This window comes from Hordeum vulgare, chromosome 5H (genome assembly GCF_904849725.1).
Source record: "Hordeum vulgare subsp. vulgare chromosome 5H, MorexV3_pseudomolecules_assembly, whole genome shotgun sequence".
Classification (NCBI taxonomy): Eukaryota; Viridiplantae; Streptophyta; class Magnoliopsida; order Poales; family Poaceae; genus Hordeum; species Hordeum vulgare.
The window spans coordinates 59,395,895-59,418,287 of NC_058522.1; the positions used below are offsets into that span (position 1 = coordinate 59,395,895).

The 22,393-nt window shown below is 49.5% G+C and overlaps 1 protein-coding gene across 1 annotated transcript in view; it reads right to left on the reverse strand.

Moving 5' to 3' along the window:
- LOC123396315 overlaps positions 1-18,213 on the reverse strand; it is a 42,861-nt gene extending 24,648 nt beyond the window's left edge. Inside the window, exons 1-3 of the mRNA XM_045091281.1 lie at positions 17,936-18,213; positions 17,683-17,770; positions 14,919-17,140 (exon numbers count right to left, since the gene is read on the reverse strand). Of these exons, the coding sequence (XP_044947216.1) occupies positions 14,919-17,140; positions 17,683-17,770; positions 17,936-18,213 (2,588 nt within the window). The remainder of the gene's footprint in view (positions 1-14,918; positions 17,141-17,682; positions 17,771-17,935) is intronic.
- Positions 18,214-22,393: the final 4,180 nt, after the last annotated feature.

Below are 22,393 nucleotides of genomic sequence, written 5' to 3' on the forward strand. Positions count from 1 at the left end.
ACGAAGAAAGAGGTCGCTGCTGGAGGGAAGAGCGGAAGGAAGTTCAAAAGGAGAGCGCGTGAACCGAGCAAGGAGAGCCAGGAACACATTGGTACTGTGATTGGGAAACGGGCTAGAGAGGAGATGGAGATGGGGTCGCAACGGGACCAGAAGAAGGGGAGAATGGTGGATGCTACAGAGGTAGAGGCGATGAACCACAACAACCAAACAAACGCGGGGCTGCCGGAGCAGTCCTGCAATCCCCAATGAAGCTGATCGCTTGGAATTGCCGGGGGTTGGGGAACGGCCCGGCAATTCATGGTCTTCTGGATATCCAGAGGAAGGAGGACCCTGACATGATGTTCTTATCGGAGACGAAGTTGGATACTAGGAGGATAGAATGGTGGAAGTGGAAGTTGGGAATGACTGGTCTGGTGGTGAAGGACTGTGAAGGAAAAGGAGGGGGTTTAGCTATGTCTGGAAAAGTTCTCTGAAGGTTAGCCCGGGCATGAAATCACGGTACCATATTGATACTGAGATCACAGAGGATGACGGTTTCGTCTGGCGATTCACAAGAATCTATGGGGAACCCAAAATGGAAGCTAGGGAAACAACATGGCGGCTGCTACGTAATATAAAGCATCACAGTGACAAACCATGGATGTGTGGGGGATTTCAATGAGGTTCTAATGCAGGGTGAAAAGGAAGGCGGTGTGGTGAGGCCTCAGATTTACATGGACCGCTTTAAACAAGCCCTAGAAGACTGTCAGCTCCATGATTTAGGGTTTGTTGGGGACCCATATACCTAGCGCAACAACAACCATGATGCACAGCAGTACATCCGCGAGAGACTGGATCGAGCAGTGGCGACGCCCGAATGGTGCAGCCGTTTCCCAGAGTATCGGGTAGTGCACGGCGACCCTCGACACTCCGATCACCGGCCGATTATAGTGCACATGGATCATGAGTCCTTCCGGCAAAGGACAAGGAAACGCAGGGAAGGGGGAGTTTTAAATTCGAAGCGAGTTGGATGACGGAGGATGCCTGTGGTGCTGTCATAGAGAATGCTTGGAAGAGAGAAACGGTAGCCAGAGGGGGCACACTGGTACAGGCATTACAAGGTGTGGCAGGTGACCTTCAGCATTGGAGTCGCACATCACTTGGGGACATGGAGCGAAGGATCGCAAAACTGAAGAAAGAGGTGGAGGTATGCCGGCAACGCGCTCTCACACAGGATACGGTGAATAGGGAAAGGATACTGAGATACAAGCTTGAGCGGCTCGAAGACCAGAGGGAGATGTATTATAAGCAGCGAGCATATGTTACATGGTTACAGCAAGGAGATCGAAACACGGCATACTTCCAGAGGTTTGCTTCGGCCCGTAGAAAGAAAAACAGAATTAAGAGGTTGAGGAGAGATGATGGCGGGTGTGCGGAAGAGGAGGAAGAGAAGGAAGCGGTGATCATGGAATACTTTGGGGAGTTGTTCACCCCGACGACCACTACCAGACGACCACTACCAGGATGGAGGAACTGCTAGTGCATGTGATACCAAGAATCACTCCGGCTATGAACGAAATGCTTACAAAAAACTACACTGCTGACGAAGTCCGGGCTGCATTACAGAGCATCGGAGATCTTAAGGCTCCTAGTTTGGATGGTATGCCGGCGATCTTTTATAAAAGGTACTGGGAGACGATTGGGGAGAAGGTTGTAGAGGAGGTTCTTAGCGTACTGCATGGGGGAGTGATGCCTGAAGCATGGAATGATACCTGTGTAGTGTTGATCCCTAAAGTACCCAACCCAGAACGGATGAAGGATCTACGGCCTATCAGTTTATGTAACGTGATCTACAAGCTTATCTCGAAGGTTATTGCAAACAGGCTCAAACAGATCCTGCCGGAGGTGATAGCTCCAAATCAGAGTGCCTTTATCCCAGGCCGGTTGATCACGGATAATATCTTGCTTGCCTATGAAGTCACCCATTTTATGTAGAATAAAAGATCTGGAGAAGTGGGGTATGCGGCTCTAAAACTCGACATGAGCAAAGCATATGATAGAGTTGAATGGGAATTTCTGCAAGCGATGATGAACAAAATGGGCTTTGCGGATGCATGGGTACAGCTGGTTATGAAGTGTTGCACCACGGTGAAGTATACATTCAGATTCAATGATACTATCACGGAGAAGCTTGAGCCGGGGAGGGGGCTACGCCAGGGGGGCCCAATATCACCATACCTGTTTCTGTTCTGTGCGGAAGCATTCTCATCCCTACTCAACAGCGCTGAACAAGAAGGGAGCCTTGAGGGAGTTAAAATATGCCGAAATGCTCCGAGCTTTAATCATCTACTGTTTGCAGATGACTCGTTGATTCTTCTGAAAGCTACAGAAGATACCATACTTCATTTGCAAAACATCCTGAAACTGTATGAGGAATGCTCGGGACAAACTATAAATGTTGACAAATCGGCCATCATGTTCAGTAAGAATACCAAGAGGGATACCCGGAGGAAGCTGCTGGATCTGTTGGGATTAACAAGAGAAACGTGGAATGAGAGATACTTGGGGCTGCCTGTGTTTGTTGGCCAGTCGAAGACCAAAGTGTTTGCATACCTAAAAGACAGAATGTGGCAATGTATTCAGGGTTGGCTGGAAAAACTGCTGACAAAAGCAGGAAAGGAGATCCTGATTAAAGCTTGTGCCCAAGCCATTCCAGTCTTTGCAATGTCGGTCTTTGATCTCACAAAGGGTTTATGCGAGCAAATGACGTCAATGATCTGTTGGTTCTTTTGGGCACAACAGGAGGATGACCAGAAGATACATTGGCTTTCTGCGGAGAAACTAACTAGATCAAAGAAAGAGGGAGGCTTGGGGTTCAAAGATCTGCACACTTTCAACCTAGCAATGCTAGCCAAGCAAGCTTGGCGCCTTTTGGACAACCCCAAATCGCTATGTGCACGTGTATTGAAAGCACAATACTACCCAGCTACGGACATCCTCAACGCCGAAGCCAAAGAAGGGATATCATATGCCTGGCGCAGCATACTGCAAGGTGTGGCAGTGCTTAAGAAAGGACTGATCAAACGAGTTGGCGACGGCACTACGGTCAAGATATGGGAGGACCCATGGATTCCACGTAACTGGGATAGGCGCCCGTTCACCCCAAGGGGCCATACGATCATTTCAACAGCAGCAGAGCTAATGGATCCGTATACGTCCTCCTGGGATGAGCAGCTTGTTCCCTTCATTTTCTGGGCCCCTGATGCGCAACTGATCATGATGATCCCTATTAAGGAGGAGATGCAGGACTTCTGGGCTTGGCACCCTGACCATCGAGGCGCTTTCTCGGTCAAGTCGGCCTATAAATTCTGTAAGAAAATGCAGGAGGTAGATGCAGGAGAGATGGGCAGCGCTCTGTGGATGGTGAGGGTTTCAACTGGGCAGCGATATGGAGAGCACCGTGCCCTCTGAAAATACAACAGTTCCTATGGAGAATCGCTACTAACAGCTTACCGGTGAGGAACAATCTCCAAAGAAGAGGCATCGAGGTAGATACCCGTTGCCCAGTATGTCAGCGACGAGATGAAGATGGGAGTCACTTATTCTTTCAATGTAAGGGATCTAAACAACTATGGTGGACCCTCGGTTTAGAAGAAGTGAGGCGAGCATGCATGATATTACATGATCCAAAGGAAGTGGTACAGGTGCTGCTAGCTGGTTCCCTTGCACAAACGACTGCCATCATTGCACTGCTATGGACCTGGTGGAATGCGTGAAACAAATACAGAGTGGAGAAGACACAGATCAATGTCCAAGCGCTGGGTTGGCAGACACGACGCACAGCTGACGAATACATGGAGTTCTTCGGCGGGATGAAACATAGCCAGAAGAAAGCAGTCAGAGGATGGACAAAACCTGAAGTTGGCATACTAAAAATAAACTCTGACGGGAGTTACAACAAGGATACTTTGACAGGGGGCTGGGGCTATATTATCAGGGATCATGAAGGGGATGTTGTGGTCACGGCTGCGGGACGGCTAGATCATGTCAACGACGCACTACAAGCTGAAGCTGAAGCTTGCATCCAAGCTATCTACAAGGCGCAGGAATTGGGCATTGGCAACGTGGTGGTGGAAACAGATGCTTCTACTTTGGTCTCGGCGATCAAGACATCAAGCTATGATCTGGCTCCAAATGGCACTCTGTTCCAAGAGATCAAAGCTTTCTCTTCTGTAAACTTTATTTCGTTCGACATTGTTCATTGCCCACGGGCTTGTAATAAGGTTGCAGACGATCTTGCGATGCATGGGTCGAAGATGGTGCTTGCACCCCAAGCCGTATGGACGGGTCTTGCTCCTACCTTTGCCCAAGGTCTCGTTGCCGCCGATTATGGCTGGCGTGGTGATTAATGGAATGAAATGTTCCCAGTTCAAAAAAAGAACTCCCAATTAGAGTAGGAGTCTGTAATCTGGTCTTGTAATCAGGCTTTACATAGCCAGCCTTTGGATCAATAAAATTAAGCAGAAACAATCTAATCTCTCACCCCTATGCCCCTGCGCCCCGGCGCCTCTCCTCATCTCCTTCTTCCGCGATAGGCCGGCGAGGGGTTCACCCTCGGCCTCCTGTCTCTCGCGACTACAACCTCCGCTCCAACCCACCAGCCCGTGACAACTTGGTATCAGCTTCCTCGTCGATCCCGGCGGCGATGTCTCCGCCGCCTCCACCGCCGGCGCCCTTGCCGCAAACCATAGAAGAACTCGCGATCAAACAGCACGAGGATCATGAGGCCGTGGTCGCCATGCTGAACAACCTCTCTCAGGAAAACCACACCGCGCGGACGGAGCGTGCTGAGGACCGTGCCACCCTCAAATCCATCGCCGACACGCTCAAGACACTCCAGGAGCAACTCGCCGATACATCCCAGCAGCAGCGCGCGCAGAACCTGGCCCCCTCCAGCTTGAAGGGAAGGGCACGCCCCAACTAGGCGGCCTCGAACTCCTACAGCCATCAGAGACGTCCCACATCGGGGCCTCGGCCGTCGTGTCCGAACCACCCGATCAGGCGCCGCGCCTCTACAAGATCAACTTTCCCCTCTATGACGGGGCCGACGATCCACGGTCATGGTTGACGCACTGCAACCTGTTCTTCCTCGGCCAACGGACGCAAGAGTTCGATAAAACCTGGCTCGCATCCTACCACCTCACCGATGTCGCCGCATTATGGAATGGCCACCTCGCGGCAAAGTTGGGCCAGCGGCCATCCTGGACAGAGTTTCAAAAACTGATCGCCAACCACTTCGGACCACCAACACGCGCCAACCCCTTTGGCGAGCTGATCTCCACCCGTCGCTCCAGCACCGTGGCGGAATATTCCAAGCGCTTCCTAGAGAATCTCTCTCGGGTGCGCCGCATTGCCGACGACGATGAGCGGGATATCTTCACCAACAACTTGGGCGAGCCCATGAAAACTCAGGTCGAGATGATGAAACCAGCGACTTTGGACGTGGCCATGGACTTAGCAATCTCCTTTGAGCACCTCAATACTGTCACCAGCGCCGCGGCCCCCGCTGCACGGCCCAACCATCCACTCCGCCCCATGGCCGCACCTAATCTGGCCTTACCAGACTCCTCTAGCCCCTCGCCCACGCTCGTCTTCAAAAGACTCGCGCCGGCCGAGATGGATGAACGGCGCGCTAAGGGTCTTTGCTTCAATTGTGACGAGAAGTTTGCGCGGAGCCATCACTGCAAATGGTTGTTCTACATTCAGTCCGCCAACGCCGAAGACAAGCAGTTTGAGGATTTCCAGGAGGCACAAATCTCCCTCTTGGCTGTCACCGGCATTTCCACCAGCAACACAATGCAGGTTACTCTCCGCATCGGGGACCGTGACCTGGTCGCCTTGCTTGATTCAGCAGCACTCATAACTTCATCCACGAAGAGCTGGCCACTGTCGTCGGGCTGCCTTTCTCCTCCAATCATCGCCTGGGAGTCACGGTCGCTAATGGTGATAAGGTGACCTACCGGGGACTCCTGCAGCAAGCTGCGATCACCATTGACAAGGAGCGTTTCGTTGTGGATCTGCATGCCATCCCATTGGGTGGGTTCGACATCGTCCTCGGTACATGATTCCTCAAAACTCTTGGGCCAATTCTCTGGGATTTCACAACGCAGTGGAAGTCGTTTTGGCACTCGGATCACCGTGTTGAGTAGTCGGGACTTGGCTCCCTCAGACGGCTTGCCAACCTACATGCGTGCGAAGGCAAGGACCTCCTGGACAGCCTTCTGGCCACGTTCGCCGACATTTTCGCTGACCCTCAGGGTCTGCCGCCGCCGCAGCGTGCACATGACCATCATATTCATCTTCTTCCCGGGACACCGCCGGTTGTTGTCCGCCCCTACCGCTACCCAACTATTCAGAAGGATGAACTGGAGGGCCAATGTTCAGAGATGCTGGCTCGTGGTCTGATCCGTCCTGGTTCTTCGGCATTTTCATCCCCAGTTCAACTCGTCAGAAAGCATGACGGGACTTGGCGTTTCTGTATCAATTACCGTGGTCTCAACCTTGTCACCATCAAGGACAAGTTTCCAATTCCCGTTGTCGATAAACTTCTGGATGAGCTGAAGGATGCCCGCTTTTTCACCAAACTGGATCTCCAGTCGGGTTACCACCAGGTTCGGATGGCCCGTGAGGATATCCACAAGACGGTGTTCCGCACACATGAGGGCCTTTTTGAGTTTGTGGTGATGGCCTTTGGTTTGACCAATGCCCCAACGATGTTCCAAGCACTCATGAACGACGTCCTTCGTCCCTACCTTCGCCGGTTTGTGCTTGTGTTCTTCGATGATATCTTGATCTACAGCTCGTCCTGGTCCGATCACCTTCGTCATGTCAAGCTCGTCTTGGAGGCTATGCGCACACATCAGTTGTTTCTCAAGTGCTCCAAGTGTTCTTTTGGGGAGGAAACCATGGCTTATCTATCTGGGACACGTCATCTCCGCTGCAGGAGTTGCCATGGACAGAGACAAGGTTCTCGCCGTGGTAGACTGGCCGGTTCTGCGCAACGTCCGCGCTGTGCGTGGTTTCTTAGGACTGGCGTGATACTACCGCAAGTTCATCTAGGATTTTGGCACCATTGCAGCTCCCCTCACAACACTCCTCAAAAAAGACGGATTTCATTGGACGCCTGCAGCGACTACTGCCTTTGAAGCTCTCAAGACAGCTCTTACCACCGCCCTTGTGCTTCAGCTGCCGGATTTTGCAGTGTCTTTCATTGTGGAGTGTGATGCCTCTGGATCATGTTTCGGGGCAATCCTGCATCAAGGTGGCGGCCCCATTGACTATTTCAGCAAAACCATCGCCCCACGCCATGCTTCACTCGCCTCTTACGAGCGGGAGCTCATTGGCTTCGTGCATGTCGTGTGCCACTAGCGGCCCTATCTTCGGGGACGTGCGTTCGTCGTCAAAACTGACCACTACAGCCTAAAGTTTTTGCTGGATCAACGCCTCGCTACCATTCCTCAGCATCATTGGGTGGGCAAGCTGTTGGGGTTCGACTTTACGGTGGAATATAAACCAGGTCGCCAAAACATCGTCGTCGATGCTCTTTCTCGTCGTGATGCTCTTGCTGGCTAGGCAATCGCCGTAACCGGACCTGCTTTTGATCTGTTCGAAGCTCTTCGTCAGGCTGCTCACACGGACCCGACACTCGTCGCATTCCAGGAACAGCTCGAATCTGGTGAGTTGGCAGCCTTGGGCTTTCGTGGATGGTGTTGTTACCGTCCAGCAGCGGGCTTATGTGCCACCCGCATCGCCGCTGGTCGGGGAGGTCCTGGCTGCAGCCCACGATGCGGGCCATGCAGGTATCCAGAAGTCGCTTCATCGTCTTCCCCGGGATTTCCATCTGCCGCAAGCAAGGGCAGCACTTCAGCAGTATATTCGTGCTTGTCAGGTTTGTCAACGCAACAAGACGAAGCAGCTTCATCCAACCGGCTTGTTGTAGCCCTTGACAGTTCCATCTCGTGTCTGCGAAGACATCTCCATGGATTTCATTGAGGCACTTCCTAAGGTGGGCGGCAAGAGTGTGATCCTGACCGTCGTGGACCGTTCTTCCAAGTATGCACATTTCATTCCCTTGGCGCATCCGTACACTGCTGAGTCTGTTGCTAAAGCCTTCTTCTCCAACATTGTCCGACTTCATGGGTTTCCAACATCCATCGTTTCGGACCGGGATGTGGTTTTCACTTCGGGCTTTTGGAAAGCTATGTTTGCCGCCGCAGGGACGCGCTTGCACATGAGTTCGGCCTTCCATCCATAGTCTGATGGACAATCGAAGGCCGTGAATCGCGTCATCACTATGTACCTGCGTTGCATAACTGGGGATCACCCACGGCAGTGGCTACAATGGTTACCTTGGGCAGAGTACTGCTACAACACTTCGTACCATTCAACATTGAAGGATACTCCTTTCAGGGTGGTTTATGGACGGGATCCCCCCTCACTCCCGGACTATACGTCGGGCGAAATTCGCAATCAGGCGGTGGAACGGCAGCTCGTTGACCGCGACCAGTTCTTACTCGACATCCGTGAGCGTCTCCTTCAGGCAGCACAGCGGTACAAGCATTACTATGATGATAAGCATCGGGCCCTTTCTTTTGATATTGGAGAGTGGGTTTGGCTACGTCTTCAGCACCGGCCGGCTGCATTCCTTGGAGTAGGCGCTAAAGGGAAGGTGGCTCCCAAATATTACGGGCCTTTCAAAGTCCTCGCTAAAATTGATGCGGTTGCTTACTGTTTGGAGCTGCCCCCACGCGCCCGCATTCACAATGTCTTCATGTCGGGGTCCTGAAGAAATACCATGGTGAGCCACCGGAAGTTTCCGCCGATGCTTCCCCCGTTGTTTCAAGGTCGAGTACATCCAACTCCTGTCCAAGCATTGTGTGCTCACATTGCTCGCGGCGTTCAACAGGTGCTCATTCAATGGGAGGGCCAGCCGGCGTCTGCTGCTTCATGGGAGGATGTCACAACCTTCCGTGATCGTTATCCGGGTTTCCAGCTCGAGGACGAGCTGTTTCAGAATGGAGGGGGAGATTGTTAGGAATATGCAACTTGTATTCCCATGAGGCCATAGGCCGATATATATACATGTACAGGTGATGGACTATATGCAGGAAAACCCCTTATATATTGGGATAAATACAAAAGGGTACATGACTTGTATTATAACTCTAACACCCCCCCTCAAACTCATGGTGGATGAACAACACTGAGTTTGGAGAGATAAAAGCCATGTTGGGCTCTAGTCTGGGCCTTCGTCGGGAAATCCGCCAACTGTAACTCAGAAGGCACATACTGAAGAGCAACAACCTGATCCTACACAGCAGCGCGCACATAGAAAGCATCAACACCAATATGCTTGGTGAGCTCATGCTTCACAGGATCGCGCGCAATGCTAATAGCACCTGTACTATCAGATAAGAGCAGAGTCGGTGTAGTGACAGAAACACCAAAATCCTGAAGTAACCACCGTAACCAAGTCACCTCTGCCGTCAAAAGAGCCATCGCTCGCAACTCAGCCTCTGCACTCGAACGGGAAACTGCAATCTGTTTCTTCGTCTTCCAGGCAATGAGAGAACCACCAAGAAAAACACAGTAAGCAGAAAGTGAACGGCGATCTGAAGGATCACTAGCCCACGTAGCATCCGAATAGGCCTGTAGCTGTAAAGAACTGGAGCGAGGAAAGAATAAACGGTGAGAGATTGTGCCCCGAAGATATCGGAGAACACGGAGGAGATGACTATAGTGAACCGATGTGGGAGTAGAGACAAACTGACTCAGAATATGAACCGGATAAGAAATATCCGGACGAGTGACAGCTAGATAAACAAGACTGCCAACAAGATGACGATAGCGCGTCGGGTCAGGCAGGGGATCACCATCAGTAGCAGAGAGATGAACATTGAGCTCCATAGGAGTCTCAACAATGCGCTCATCAGTAAGAGCAGCACGAGCAAGAAGATCCTGGATATACTTTTCCTGGGATATAAAAAAGCCATCAGAGGTAGATGAGACTTCAATCCCAAGAAAGTAGCGAAGAGGTCCAAGATCAGACATAAGGAACTGCTCACTAAGACGAGCCTTAACAAAGGCAATATACTCAGGGTCATCCCCAGTGATGACCGTGTCATCAACATAAAGAAGAAGAAGAGTCCGACCACGAGGAGAAAGGTGAATAAACAATGCTGGATCATGAACACTGGGTGAAAAACCAGCGGCAGTCACCACAGATGCAAAACGCTCAAACCAAGCTCGGGGGGCTTGCTTAAGGCCATAGAGAGAGCGACGAAGACGGCATACCATGCCATCAGGAACAGAATACCCAGGTGGAGGCTGCATGTACACCTCCTCACGCAGCTCACCATTAAGAAAAGCATTCTTAACATCAAGCTGAGAGATAGACCAGTGGCGTGTAGAGGCCACGGCAAGAAGTGTACGAACAGTGGTCATATGAGCCACAGGAGCAAAAGTCTCGTCATAATCACGACCATGCTCCTGCTGAAAACCACGAGCCACAAGACAAGCTTTGTGACGCTCAAGAGAACCATCGGAGCGAGTCTTTACCTTGTAGACCCACTTACAATTGATGGGACGGACTCCAGGAGGAAGGGAAACAAGATCCCACGTACCTGTGCGTTCAAGAGCAGCAATCTCCTCAGCCATCGCAAACTGCCATTCAGGATGAACAACAGCCTGATGATAAGTAGTCGGCTCAAGAACAGCAGCTCCAGCGGTGGGAAATCCTAAGCGATCAACAGGCGGACGAGGACGAGAACGCAAGCCATAAGTAGGCTGAGATGAGGAGGACGGCACATCCAGAGAGGCATCCACAGAACGTGAACGTCGAGTGTAACACTGAGGAAAAGATGGAACAATGGAAGGAGGAATCGCTAAAGTAGAATCGGAGGGTGGCGACGAAGAAGTTACCGGAGATGAAGGTGTAGAATCCGGTGACATACTAGACAAGGAGGTCGTGGAAGATGGTGGCGACAAATCGACTGGAGGTGGAGAAGCAGAGGGAGCGGAATGAGTAGGCAAAGGCTCGACAAGTGTGATAGGCGTGTCAGGAAAAGTGAGAAAAGAGATATCCTCCACTGAAAAAGTCGAGGAAGATGGGCGTGGGTAGAAGGGACGAGACTCATCAAAAGTCACATCCCGAGAGATACGTATTCGACGACCGATAGGATCCCAACAACGATAGCCCTTATGCTCATCACTATAGCCTAAGAAGACACACTCAACAGACTGAGCGGTGAGTTTGGTGCGTTCGCGGGGGGCAAGAAGAACATAGCAAACACAACCAAACAAGCGAAGCGTCGAATAATCGGGAGACCGATCAAAAAGACGCTCGAAAGGAACGCCACCCTGTAGAGCAGCAGAAGGCTGGAAATTGATGAGATAGGTGGAGGTGGAGACGGCCTCAGCCCAAAAATGAGGCGGGAGAGAGGCAGCAATCATCAATGCACGAGTCGTCTCAAGAAGATGACGATGCTTGCGCTCAGCCACGCCATTCTGAGCATGAGCACCAGGACAAGAGAATTGAGAGAGAGTCCCTTGCTCAGCAAGAACACCACGCAACATCTTAGAGATATACTCACCAGCGGAGTCAGCACGAAACACACGAATGGGAGAAGAGAACTGAGTATGGACCATGGCAGCAAAACGCTTATAAATGGACAACACCTCACTACGAGAAGTCATGAAATAAAGCCATGTGTAACGAGAGAAGTCATCGATGAAAATAATATAGTATTTATGACCCCCTTTCGAAGCGAAGGGAGCCGGACCCCATACATCGGAATGGACTAAATCAAAAGGACGCTTAGACACTGACTCACTATGTGGATATGGTAACTGAATCTGCTTGCCAAGACGACAACCCTGACACTCTAAGGAGGCATCTCCTGAGACAGACCCCAGAAGACCTCGACGAACTAACGACGACAAACGAGAGCCACACAGATGACCAAGTCGATGATGCCACTGCTGGAAAGAACCAGTAGCCGAGGCGACCAAAGCGGAAGAACTGGCGAGAGAATGGGCAGCGGAAGGAACATGAAGCCAGTCCAACTCCCAAAGACCCTCAGAATCACGGCGGCGAGGACCAGCCCCAACCAGAGTGTGCGTGCGACGGTCCTGAACAGAACAAGAGTCAAGATCAAGAATGACACGACAACCAGAATCAGCAAGTTGACCGGCGGAAAACAAATTCATGGTAAGTCGAGGAACATGAGCAACCTCAGGAACAGAATAAGGAGTGGTAAGAGTGCCTCTACTAACGACAGGAAGGGGAGTACCATCAGCAGTGAGGACATGAACAGGAGAATCAAGCGAACGAAGAGAGGACAGAGCGGAAGAATTAGAAGTCATATGAAAGGAAGCTCCAGAGTCCAGAACCCATGGGGATGTACCTGATTGTGTAGAAGGTGGTTGCTCAGTGCGGGAAGCCTCAGTCACAGAACCAGCAGTACCCGTTGAGGAAGAACCTGAAGCAGCGAGCAGACGCTTAAGTCTCAGAATATCCTGCTCAGTCAAAGCGATGGCTGAAGCTGTCGAGGTAGATGACGAAGTCGCTGTAGATGGGGACCGCGCCTTGCGCAAGTGTTTCTTCTTCGTGTAGCAGTTCGGCTCAATATGACCATCATTGTTGCAGTAGTTACAATGTGGACGGGGGCGACCTGAGCCACCAGAAGGAGTGGGCAAGAGCGGCAGAGCACTCGAGCGAGAAGGGGTCGGTGCAGCAGGTGGCGTAGAAAAAGTCCGAGCAGCGAGCACCGAGGGAACCTCCAGCAAACCAGCACCACGTAAGCGAGTCTCCTCAGCACGAATCTCAGAAAGCGCCTCCATGAGAGAAATACGGCCACGAGCAAACAACTGAGCACGCCGGGGCTCAAACTCCTTACGGAGCCGAGACAGGAACTCGTAGACGCGATGAAACTCCAAGTCGGCCTGGACAGCCTGGCAACAGGGGCAAGTACGACAACCAGCACTGCGGAGAGAATCAAGCTGGCGCCAGATAGCAGAACTCTGTGCATAGAAGTCATCAACAGTAGAGTCACCCTGATGAAGAGCATGCTCCTGACGGACCACAGAGAGGTATAAGGCATCACCAGAGGGCTCATAGCGCTGACGAAGGCGGGTCCACATCTCAAATACAGTAGGAAGGCCCAGAAACTCAGAAGCAAACTGAGGCAGAACACTAGCAGTGAGAACGGCGGCAGCACGAGCATCATCATCAAGCCACTGGGTATAAACGGACAGAGCACCATGATACAGCTGAAGAGCCTCCTCATAAGCCAAGACCTTCTCATCATAAGCACTCACAGCGGCCTCATCAGCAAGCTGAGTCGCATCCTTTGCGGCCTGAGAAGCATCCGCAGGAAGAGCCGGTGGGATCGGCGGAGTGGGAGCCACGGGAGGAACCGGACATGGCGGACAACAGACCTCGCCGGAAAGAAAACCCCATAGGCGGATGCCACGCATGTGAATGCGCATGAAGCCAATGAACTCGGTGTAGTTAGTGCCATCAAAGATCACTGGACATCGAGGAACAGCAACATAGCCGGATGAAGCAGACATTTTTTTTTTTTTTGAGATCACGTCGAGGCAGGAGAATCCGGTGAAATCCGACGAATTCAGCAGTGGGGGGCAACAAGATCGGGTGACGAGAGCTAGCAGGCAGTAGCTTGATAGATCACGTCCAGGTGTTTGGAGCCGCTGGTGGTGACAGGAGCTAGCAGGCAGTAGCTTTATAGATCTCGTCCAGGTGCTGTGGTTAGATTCCGGATCGGGATTGAAATCAGCAGAACGGTTAACCGAACTGGATCAGGATCGGGAGCCTTGGGGTTGACGTCCCGGGAACAGAGAGCAAGGTGCGACAGGTGGAGTCGCGCGGGTGGGGAAGTCGTCGCTGGGATCGGGTGCCGCTGGATCCGATCGGGATCAGGTCAAGAGCCGCCTGGTAACGGGGCCACGGGAGCCGCTGGGATCGGGGCTGACGGGGCCTTCGATGCCAAATCCAAACGGCGGCTTCTTCGTCGCCTAGGAACGGGGCCACGGGAGCCGGTGTCGCCGCTGGGATCGGGGCTGGCGGAGGCTGCGAGAACCAGCAGCTTCGACCGGAGGAGGGAGGAGGAGATCGAGGACCAGCTTCGATCGGGACAGAGACGGATCAATCGCACGAGTTGCAGCGTGCAGAAAATTGACCTAGCTCTAATACCATGTTAGGAATATGCAACTTGTATTCCCATGAGGCCATAGGCCGATATATATACATGTACAGGTGATGGACTATATGCAGGAAAACCCCTTATATATTAGGATAAATACAAAAGGGTACATGACTTGTATTATAACTCTAACAGAGATGTCATGTGGGGTCAGGCCTATAGACGCAAGGCTGGCCCCACGGGTCTGGGCCTGCACCGGCCTAAACTATGGCCTAGTTTAATTATAGAAGTTGTGTTAGATTAGGAGTCTGGGTTAGTTGGAAAGGTTTAGTCCCGTAGAAGGTTACCCTGCCAACTCCCAATTAGAGTATGAGTCTGTAATCTGGTCTTCTAATCAGGCTTTATATAGCCAGCCTTTGGATCAATAAAATTAAGCAGAAACAATCTAATCTCTCACCCCTATGCTCCTGCGCCCCGACGCCTCTCCTCATCTCCTTCTTCCGCGATAGGTCGGCGAGGGGTTCGCCCTCGGCCTCCCATCTCTCATGACTACAACCTCCACTTCAACCCACCAGCCCGTGACATTTATTGAAATAAACGCTATTTCACACAACTCTTAAGAAAACTATTTAAACCCGATGCCTCATAGGCTCATAGAAGACCCCAAAAGTAACAGTTCAGATAATGTACTAAACCAAAATGAAGATCAAATTATACCTGTCTGTTGACAATTGGGAATTGGCCGACATTGGTCCAAATACATGACACTGCTGATTGGTCTCTAAATTATCTATCAGAACAGTTATATTAGCCAATCTGAAGCAAGCATCCAACACAATATTCTCTGGATAAACATGTCTTGCACTACTTTCCGGTGCAAGATAAGCAGGTTCTTGCACCTCCTTCACATAAAATGTATTATGTGATTCTTTGACATGTGAATTAGATCTCACTGGAGTAGACAGAGATGCTGGCCACATGGCACATTCCACATATGCCAGACTGAGAACTATGCAGGATGTCCTGCTATTCATCCTAGAAAACAGGGGCACATACTTATTTTTGCAATTTTGCAACAAATTGTTTTTATCAAAGGATAACCTGATACTGGGACCAGCAATCAGTGCTTCAATCTGAAAGGTATTTTTAGGAATAGCATCTGACATCACAATATTCATTATCTGACTGAACGATCTCAGTTTATCAAGAACTCCACTTGCAGGTGCTATAAAGGCACCAGGACTCAGAAGGTCTGGTGTATTTCTGTTTAGCTCTTTCAGATGTTTGTAATGCATGAACTGTCTATGCAGCATATAGGTTGATGAAGCACACCGATGATCCAGATCAAGGTTTAGTTTACCAGCTGTAAATCTACATTGCTGAAACCCACTTGTATTTTGGTAAGGATCAACAACATATGATTTGAATTCAAAAATAACAGAAGGCTTTTCATGATGTATCACACCACATTCATTGTATAAATTGCTGATTAACATCCATTCCCTCCACAGTTTCTCCATACCACTCTGTAGAACAGCAGTGGACGAACCATCACTGCGGGGAAATTCATCAGATTGTTTTTCGGAAAATGGATGCATACTGGCAGAATCACTCCAGAGGATCACCTTTGAATCAGTGTCTTCGGCAAACTCTGCGGTTTCAAAAGATGAATTCCTGCCAGGTGTGTTGCTATTATCCGCTCGTAACAACCTCGGGACACCAGCAAGAAAAACCTTCAGTTCTCCAGCTACGAAAAACAGCGATTGTGTTATGCAACCAGCAGAGTAAAGTAAGCATGATGATTTTACTACCAGATGTATCGAAGGTAAATCGGTGTGATAACTCTTGCTTCCATTGTTTAACTTTTTCATGCCAATGAAGTGATCAGCAATAGGTAACAGGATTACAGAGAGTTCCCCAAGGTGAATTCCGAGCTGGAACTCCATGTCTGAATCATGAGAAAAACCAGGAAAAATGTGTGCACGGGATCTACATGTTCTGTTTCCAGAATCCCTAGCTCTCCACACTGACCAGAATATGAATACAACAAACCTCCATAAATACAAAAAAGGAGAGAGAATTTTCATTATGGAAGAAGCCAGAAGCGTTTTTGATGATTCTTGCTTGTTCTGTTGTGATATGGCAAGTTTTGAACGGGCAGCACGCCGTGCTCTAGCAATAGCTTCTACAGGAACTTTCTCCTCCAGCTCAAGAACCTTTACCCAATGATCTCTGATAGCTCCCAACATTTTCCTGTTCCTTGACACCCTACCACAATTCTTCTTTATAACCTTGTCAGAGGGATATCCGACTAACGATAACAGCAACACATAAGCATGAACATAGTGCTGCCAGAAAGTAGCACAGCTTAAGACCTTGCTTAAAGAAAATCTGCGGCCTACTATTGGGCTGTTAAGCTTTTGCTTAGCAATTTGCCAGAGCTCCCTACCACTCCTAGTCCTGTAGTGTTCCTTTTGACTTGTAATATCCAACATCACCATCAACGAAGGAATAGCTTTTGGTGAAATTTTGCAGCATGCACTGGGAACATGGATGCTAAAAGCAGCAAGTTGGAGATTATCCAGTCTAGCACAAGCAGATAAGCCTGTAAAAGATGCAGTGCAATCTGTACAATCATTCTCCTTCATCACAAACTCAAAATCATTACATTTAACAAGAAGGTGATTCTTCTTTATCGATGATATAGAAGAGCCAACTAATCCTCTGAACAGAGAACTGCGAGAAACAAGCTCAGGACCTAACTGTAAGTCAGTTGCCCTCAATACCAAAACATGGGAGCCATCAAGATACCGAACTTGTATTGTGATATCATCAATCCGCACCTGGCTACAGTTTAGAAGTACACTGGCAAATCCCGAGGTAAACTTATCTTCCAGGGAGCTAACTAGACCTTCAATCATCTCATGCAATATTTCACCCTAACAAATAGTACAGGGTATAGCTTTCGATCAAATTTGTAAGCAGGCGTAGTAGTAATATAACTAAAAATAGGAGTGCTAGTGATGGTTAACGCAGAAGGAACTTTGCATACAGAAGCAGTCTATCTAAATGACTGATTAGTGTAACCTACAAGTACAGAGAACAAAAATGAAATCCCACAGTTCTGCAACCTAACCATAATTATACTTAACATATATTAGCAATGGCAGAAAGTACACGTGTTAAGTTCTTGCTTCAGCAGTTACATTTTTTGTTCCAGCATAATGCAGGTGTGGTACATGTCCTTATCACTATAAGGCATGTCGAATTATCACCACCACTGCAGAGAATTGGCAGGAAATACAGAAGCGCTGGCATACTTCCGCTAGAAGGAGAGGATCAAAGACTCTAAAGAAAGTGTGCGGGTTGGCATGCTAATCAAAACGCAGGTGCTTTGTGATGGACAGTTGTTTCACATTCTACGGAGATTAGAACTCGAAAATACTTGTAGCCGGGCATAATGCAAGCATGAATTTTGTACCTGAGGATCAATTGATGCAATCACTCTCTTCTTCTCCTTGGATGCCCATTCCTTGATGCCTGGCCGCTGCTTCCGCGGTGCAGGCTCCCTTCAGGATTATTTTTTTTTTAAATGGCGTCAGACAAACACAATGTCATATGCAGTGAACACAATGACATCATACCAACCCACTGCCTCCCCGATACTACAGGCTACAGCCCCAGCTAATTTATTTCTCACGATTGCACGCGGGAGCTGCGGGGTAAAAGAATACCTGAGGGTGAGCGAGACGTCGACGCCGCGCAGGACTGCGGCGAGCGCGGGGGCGCCCCAGGGCGAGACGGCGAGCTCGACCTCGGCCACGGTCGCGCGGTCGACCCTGGCGGGGAAGGAGTCCGGCGCGGAGAGCGCCGCGGCGCCGAGCTCGAGCCCGCGCGCGACGGCGCGGGAGCGGAGCGGGCCAAGCTCCACCCGCAGCTCCGCCGGATCAGCCGCCAGCCACGGCCGGAGCGCGGCCAGCAGCCGCGAGCGCGCCGCGTCGGCGAGACCCATCCTGGGATGGTTTAGGCCCGGGACTCCATCTCCATGGATGAGGAAGCGCGAGCGGAGGATGCTTGGGAGGTGAGGTGATCGGGGTTGGAGTTCGAGAGGCGGGGGTGAGTCCGGATTGGAGCGGTTGGGGGTTTGGGGGGCCGGAGAGGTTTGTCTCACGGAGAAAGACAGGAAGGGGATATTTTGGATCGATTTCTTTTTCGAGGGAGAAATTCATTTTATACTCGTACTAATTTCAGTATGGAACTCTTTTTTTTAGTAGATTTCAGTATGGAACTTGTTCCTACAATGGGTCGATGGCACATACTCCTCTGTCCAAAAATAAATGTCGCAAATTTAATACAGTATTAAGTTAGTAAAAATTTATACTAAAGTAACGACACTTATTTTAGGACGGAGGGACTACATTCATCTCGGCAGTACTAGACGTCGGCGCGCCGGTCTGAAAACTCGTGGCGGTCGCAGCGCAGCCGTTAGATTGGGGATCCCTTGACCGTCAGATCTCCTCTTTCATTCTCAACCTCGAGCCAATGAACGTGAGCACCTTGTCGGCCATCCTCGTCCAACGCGCAGCGGAGCTCCCCACCCCTTCCCTCTCCCCCCCCCCCCCCCCCCCCCGCCACCCCGCGGTCGAGGGGTCCTTCTCCCATCGCCCCCTCTCGCCTAACGTCATCGCCCTCGGTCACCATCCTTGCAGAACCACAAACGCGAGCACCTTGCCGGCCATCCTCGTCCAAAAAACCACAGCCCCCACCCCCGGGCTGTCGAGGGGTCCTTCTCCCATCGTCCCATCTCACCATCGTTGTCAAGCACGTTGCTTGCAGCAGAGGCTGCCGGCGGTCAAAACTTTTTCCCTGAAGCTGGTTGAAGCTTTTCGCACATACGGTTGAAGCTTTCTCTAGAACGGTTGCAACTTTTATGATTGTGCAGTGTATGGTTGTAGCTTTCTCTCTCAATGGTTGTGGCTTTTTTCATCTACGGTCGAAGCTTTTCTATCAAGGGTTGCAACTATTATCTTTTAGCGGCGCTCGATTAACGCGCTCTCTATCGTTTCTGTTGCACCTTTTTTCATCAACGGTTGTAGCATTTTATGTCAATGGTTGTAGCATTCCGCCATGGCAATGACCGCTTGCAGCTTTTTATATGTATGGTTGCAGCTTTTTTCATCAACGGTTATAGCATTTTATGTCAACGGTTGTAGCATTTCGCCATGACAATGACCGCTTGCAACTTTTCATATGCCTGGTTGAAGCTTTTTGATCTGGGTTTGAAGCTTTTTTTGACAGCGATTGTAGCATGAGGGCATGCAGTGGGTTTTGTGATGCCTCAACCGCCGGCCAGTCAAGGGTCGCCGGAGTTGCGGTTGTGTGCTGCAAAGAAGGGGGAAGCGGAGAAGCAGAGGAGGAGCGGACAGAGCGGAGGGCACCTTGTGCGACGGGGAGAGAGAGAAAAAAATAAGATGCGGGAGGTGAAAGAAACAAAGGAGTTGGGCCACATCATACGTGTCGCCAGTTGGTTCGTTGGAAGGAGCGCGAGTGGGCGAGGCCGGCCGAAACGTTCGGCCGGCGCGCCGAAGGGAAACGTTTCCCATTCATCCCTATAAAATGCACCTACGGAGGTGGCACATCTTTTTTAAGATTGACGAAGTTGCCACACACACATTCGTAGTCGAGTGGAACTTCTCCTTTCACTAAACACAATTCATTGGAATGACTGAAACAAACCGAAAAATGCAAGCACCAATGTTAAGTCTAGTATTTAAATTTTGATAGGCTGGAAATACCAGTGTCCTTCTAACAATCTAATAACATACTGGATTTCAACTTACAAACTCAAACTTTGTTTTGTTTTGGTTCAGTGTAAACCTTATTATATGTTGGACCGGTTCGAAAAGTGTAAGACTTACACCTTTTTGCAAGGATAACTATTTGAATCAATCGACTGTAAAATGTGAACTCACCAACCGTCTTGCACGCATGATGATTGTTGAGTGGGCCCCGTGACTATTTTCATCTACTGCCTTATCCCCTCACCTCACTTTCTTCTTCCTCAAGACTTCTTCTTTTTTTCTCTCCCAATGCGACCGAGTCCCTCATTTTTTTTCTCCATGCCCACCACATCATCGGCCCGCCCTTGCAACAACCATATCGTCACCCACATATTCCATCTCATCCTAGTCGCCTCTCGTGGGGCATTGATGTAGGGATGCGGAACCACATGCTGCAAGACGGGCAACGCCGCACGTCGGCACTGCTACAAACTGCTCACGTCGGTGATTTGATGGTGCCACTGTTGTGTAGACGAAACAACACTGCACACTATGCGCTGCTGCAGGTAAGGATGGCAATGGGTAGGGTATAAGGCGGATTCAGCAATACCATACTCATACCCGTGTAGTCAATGGGTACAAAATTATACCCATACCCGACGGGTATCCACACCCATTGGGTACCAAACGGGTAGATCAAAAATTACACAAGTCATTCACAATTTCACATTCAACTATAGCACATTTAACAAAAAAACATTGATCTCAACTCGATAACAGAAAGATGAGTACATGACAATTATCTCAACTCAAATTGAAAATTGATGATAACTTTATCATAGGTTCACAAGCTCACTACACAACTTTAATACAGGTACACTTGTGAATCACGGATAAGGTCCACAAGTCAGTATAAATGGTAGGGTATGGGTATATCCATGGTTAAAGGGATATACCCGTGCCTTGCCCATGACTTAACGGGTAAGGTATGGGTACAACCCATGGATATAAAATTGTGCACATACTCTACCCACGCGGGTACGCTATACGTGGGCATCCGTACCCATAGGTAAAATTACCATCCTTAGCTGCAGGCCAGGAGGGTGCGATGTTGCAAGCCCGAACCCTCGATGGGTGCATGCACAAGTGTTGCAACCATCAGAAGTCCCATGCTCTAAGGCAGTGGCAAAACTACATGTAAGTTGTGGGGTCTGATACTTCTCTAACGTATATATAATTTTTTATTGTTCTATCCTATAATATTATCATTCCAGGATGCTTGTTGGGTGTTTATATACCAATTAATATTATTTTTGAACACTAACCTATTGGCCTAGTGCAAGTTGATGTTTTCTGCATGTTTTTTGGCTTTTCTGGTTTACAATACCAAATGAAGTCCAATTGCCCTGAAATGTTATTATTATTTTTTCTGGATCAAAAGAAGACCTCAAAGCATCGAGAGGAGGCCACACGCTGCACAAGGGATGCAACACATATCAGGGCGCGCCATGTTGTTTGTTGGCCCCCCTCTGTGGCCCCTGGTGTAACTCTTTGTCCTATAAATTCTCAAAAACCCCCAAAACCCTAGGGATCCACCCAAAACAATTTTTCCATCGCCGCAAGTGTCCATTCCGCCATGAGGTCATCTGGAGCCATTTTCGGTGCCCTATCAGAGGGGGGTCGATCATGGAGGACCTCTACGTCAACCTTGTTGCTCCCATGGTGATGTGTGAGTAGTTTACCACAGACCGACGGGTCCATAACTAGTACCTAGATGGCTATCTCTCTCTCTTGATCTTTAATACAATGATCATCACATCTTCGCTTTGATCTATCCGATGTAATCCTCTTGTGTGATGCGTTTGTTAGGATTCGATGAATTGTCTATTTATGTTGAGATTATTTATGATAAAGATTTAAGTCTTCTCTGAATTCTAATCATGATTCTTATTTGCATGATTAGCATAGCTTCGCAAATATCTCTGATCTATTGAATTAGTTTGGCCAAGTAGATTGATATTTCTTAAGTGAGAGGGATGTGTTGTAGTGGGTTCAATCTAACGGATTTCTATATCCCAGTGACAGAAGGAGACAAGATACGTATTTGTATTGTTGTCACTAAGGATAAAACGATGGGGTTAATTCATATTAATTAAGTTCTCCTTGTCTACATCATGGCATCATTCTTCAAGCATTACTCTCTTTGTCATGAACTTAATATGTAGAGAGGCAAGCATAGAAGGGCTCTTCAAGTGGAGTAATAGTAATAGGTGCAGGCAGGAGTCGGCCTATTTTCTTATGGACGTGATGCCTATATACATATAATCATTGCCATGAATATCACATAACTATGCGCTTTTCTATCAATTGCCCAACAATAATTTGTTTACCCACTGTATGCCTACTACATGA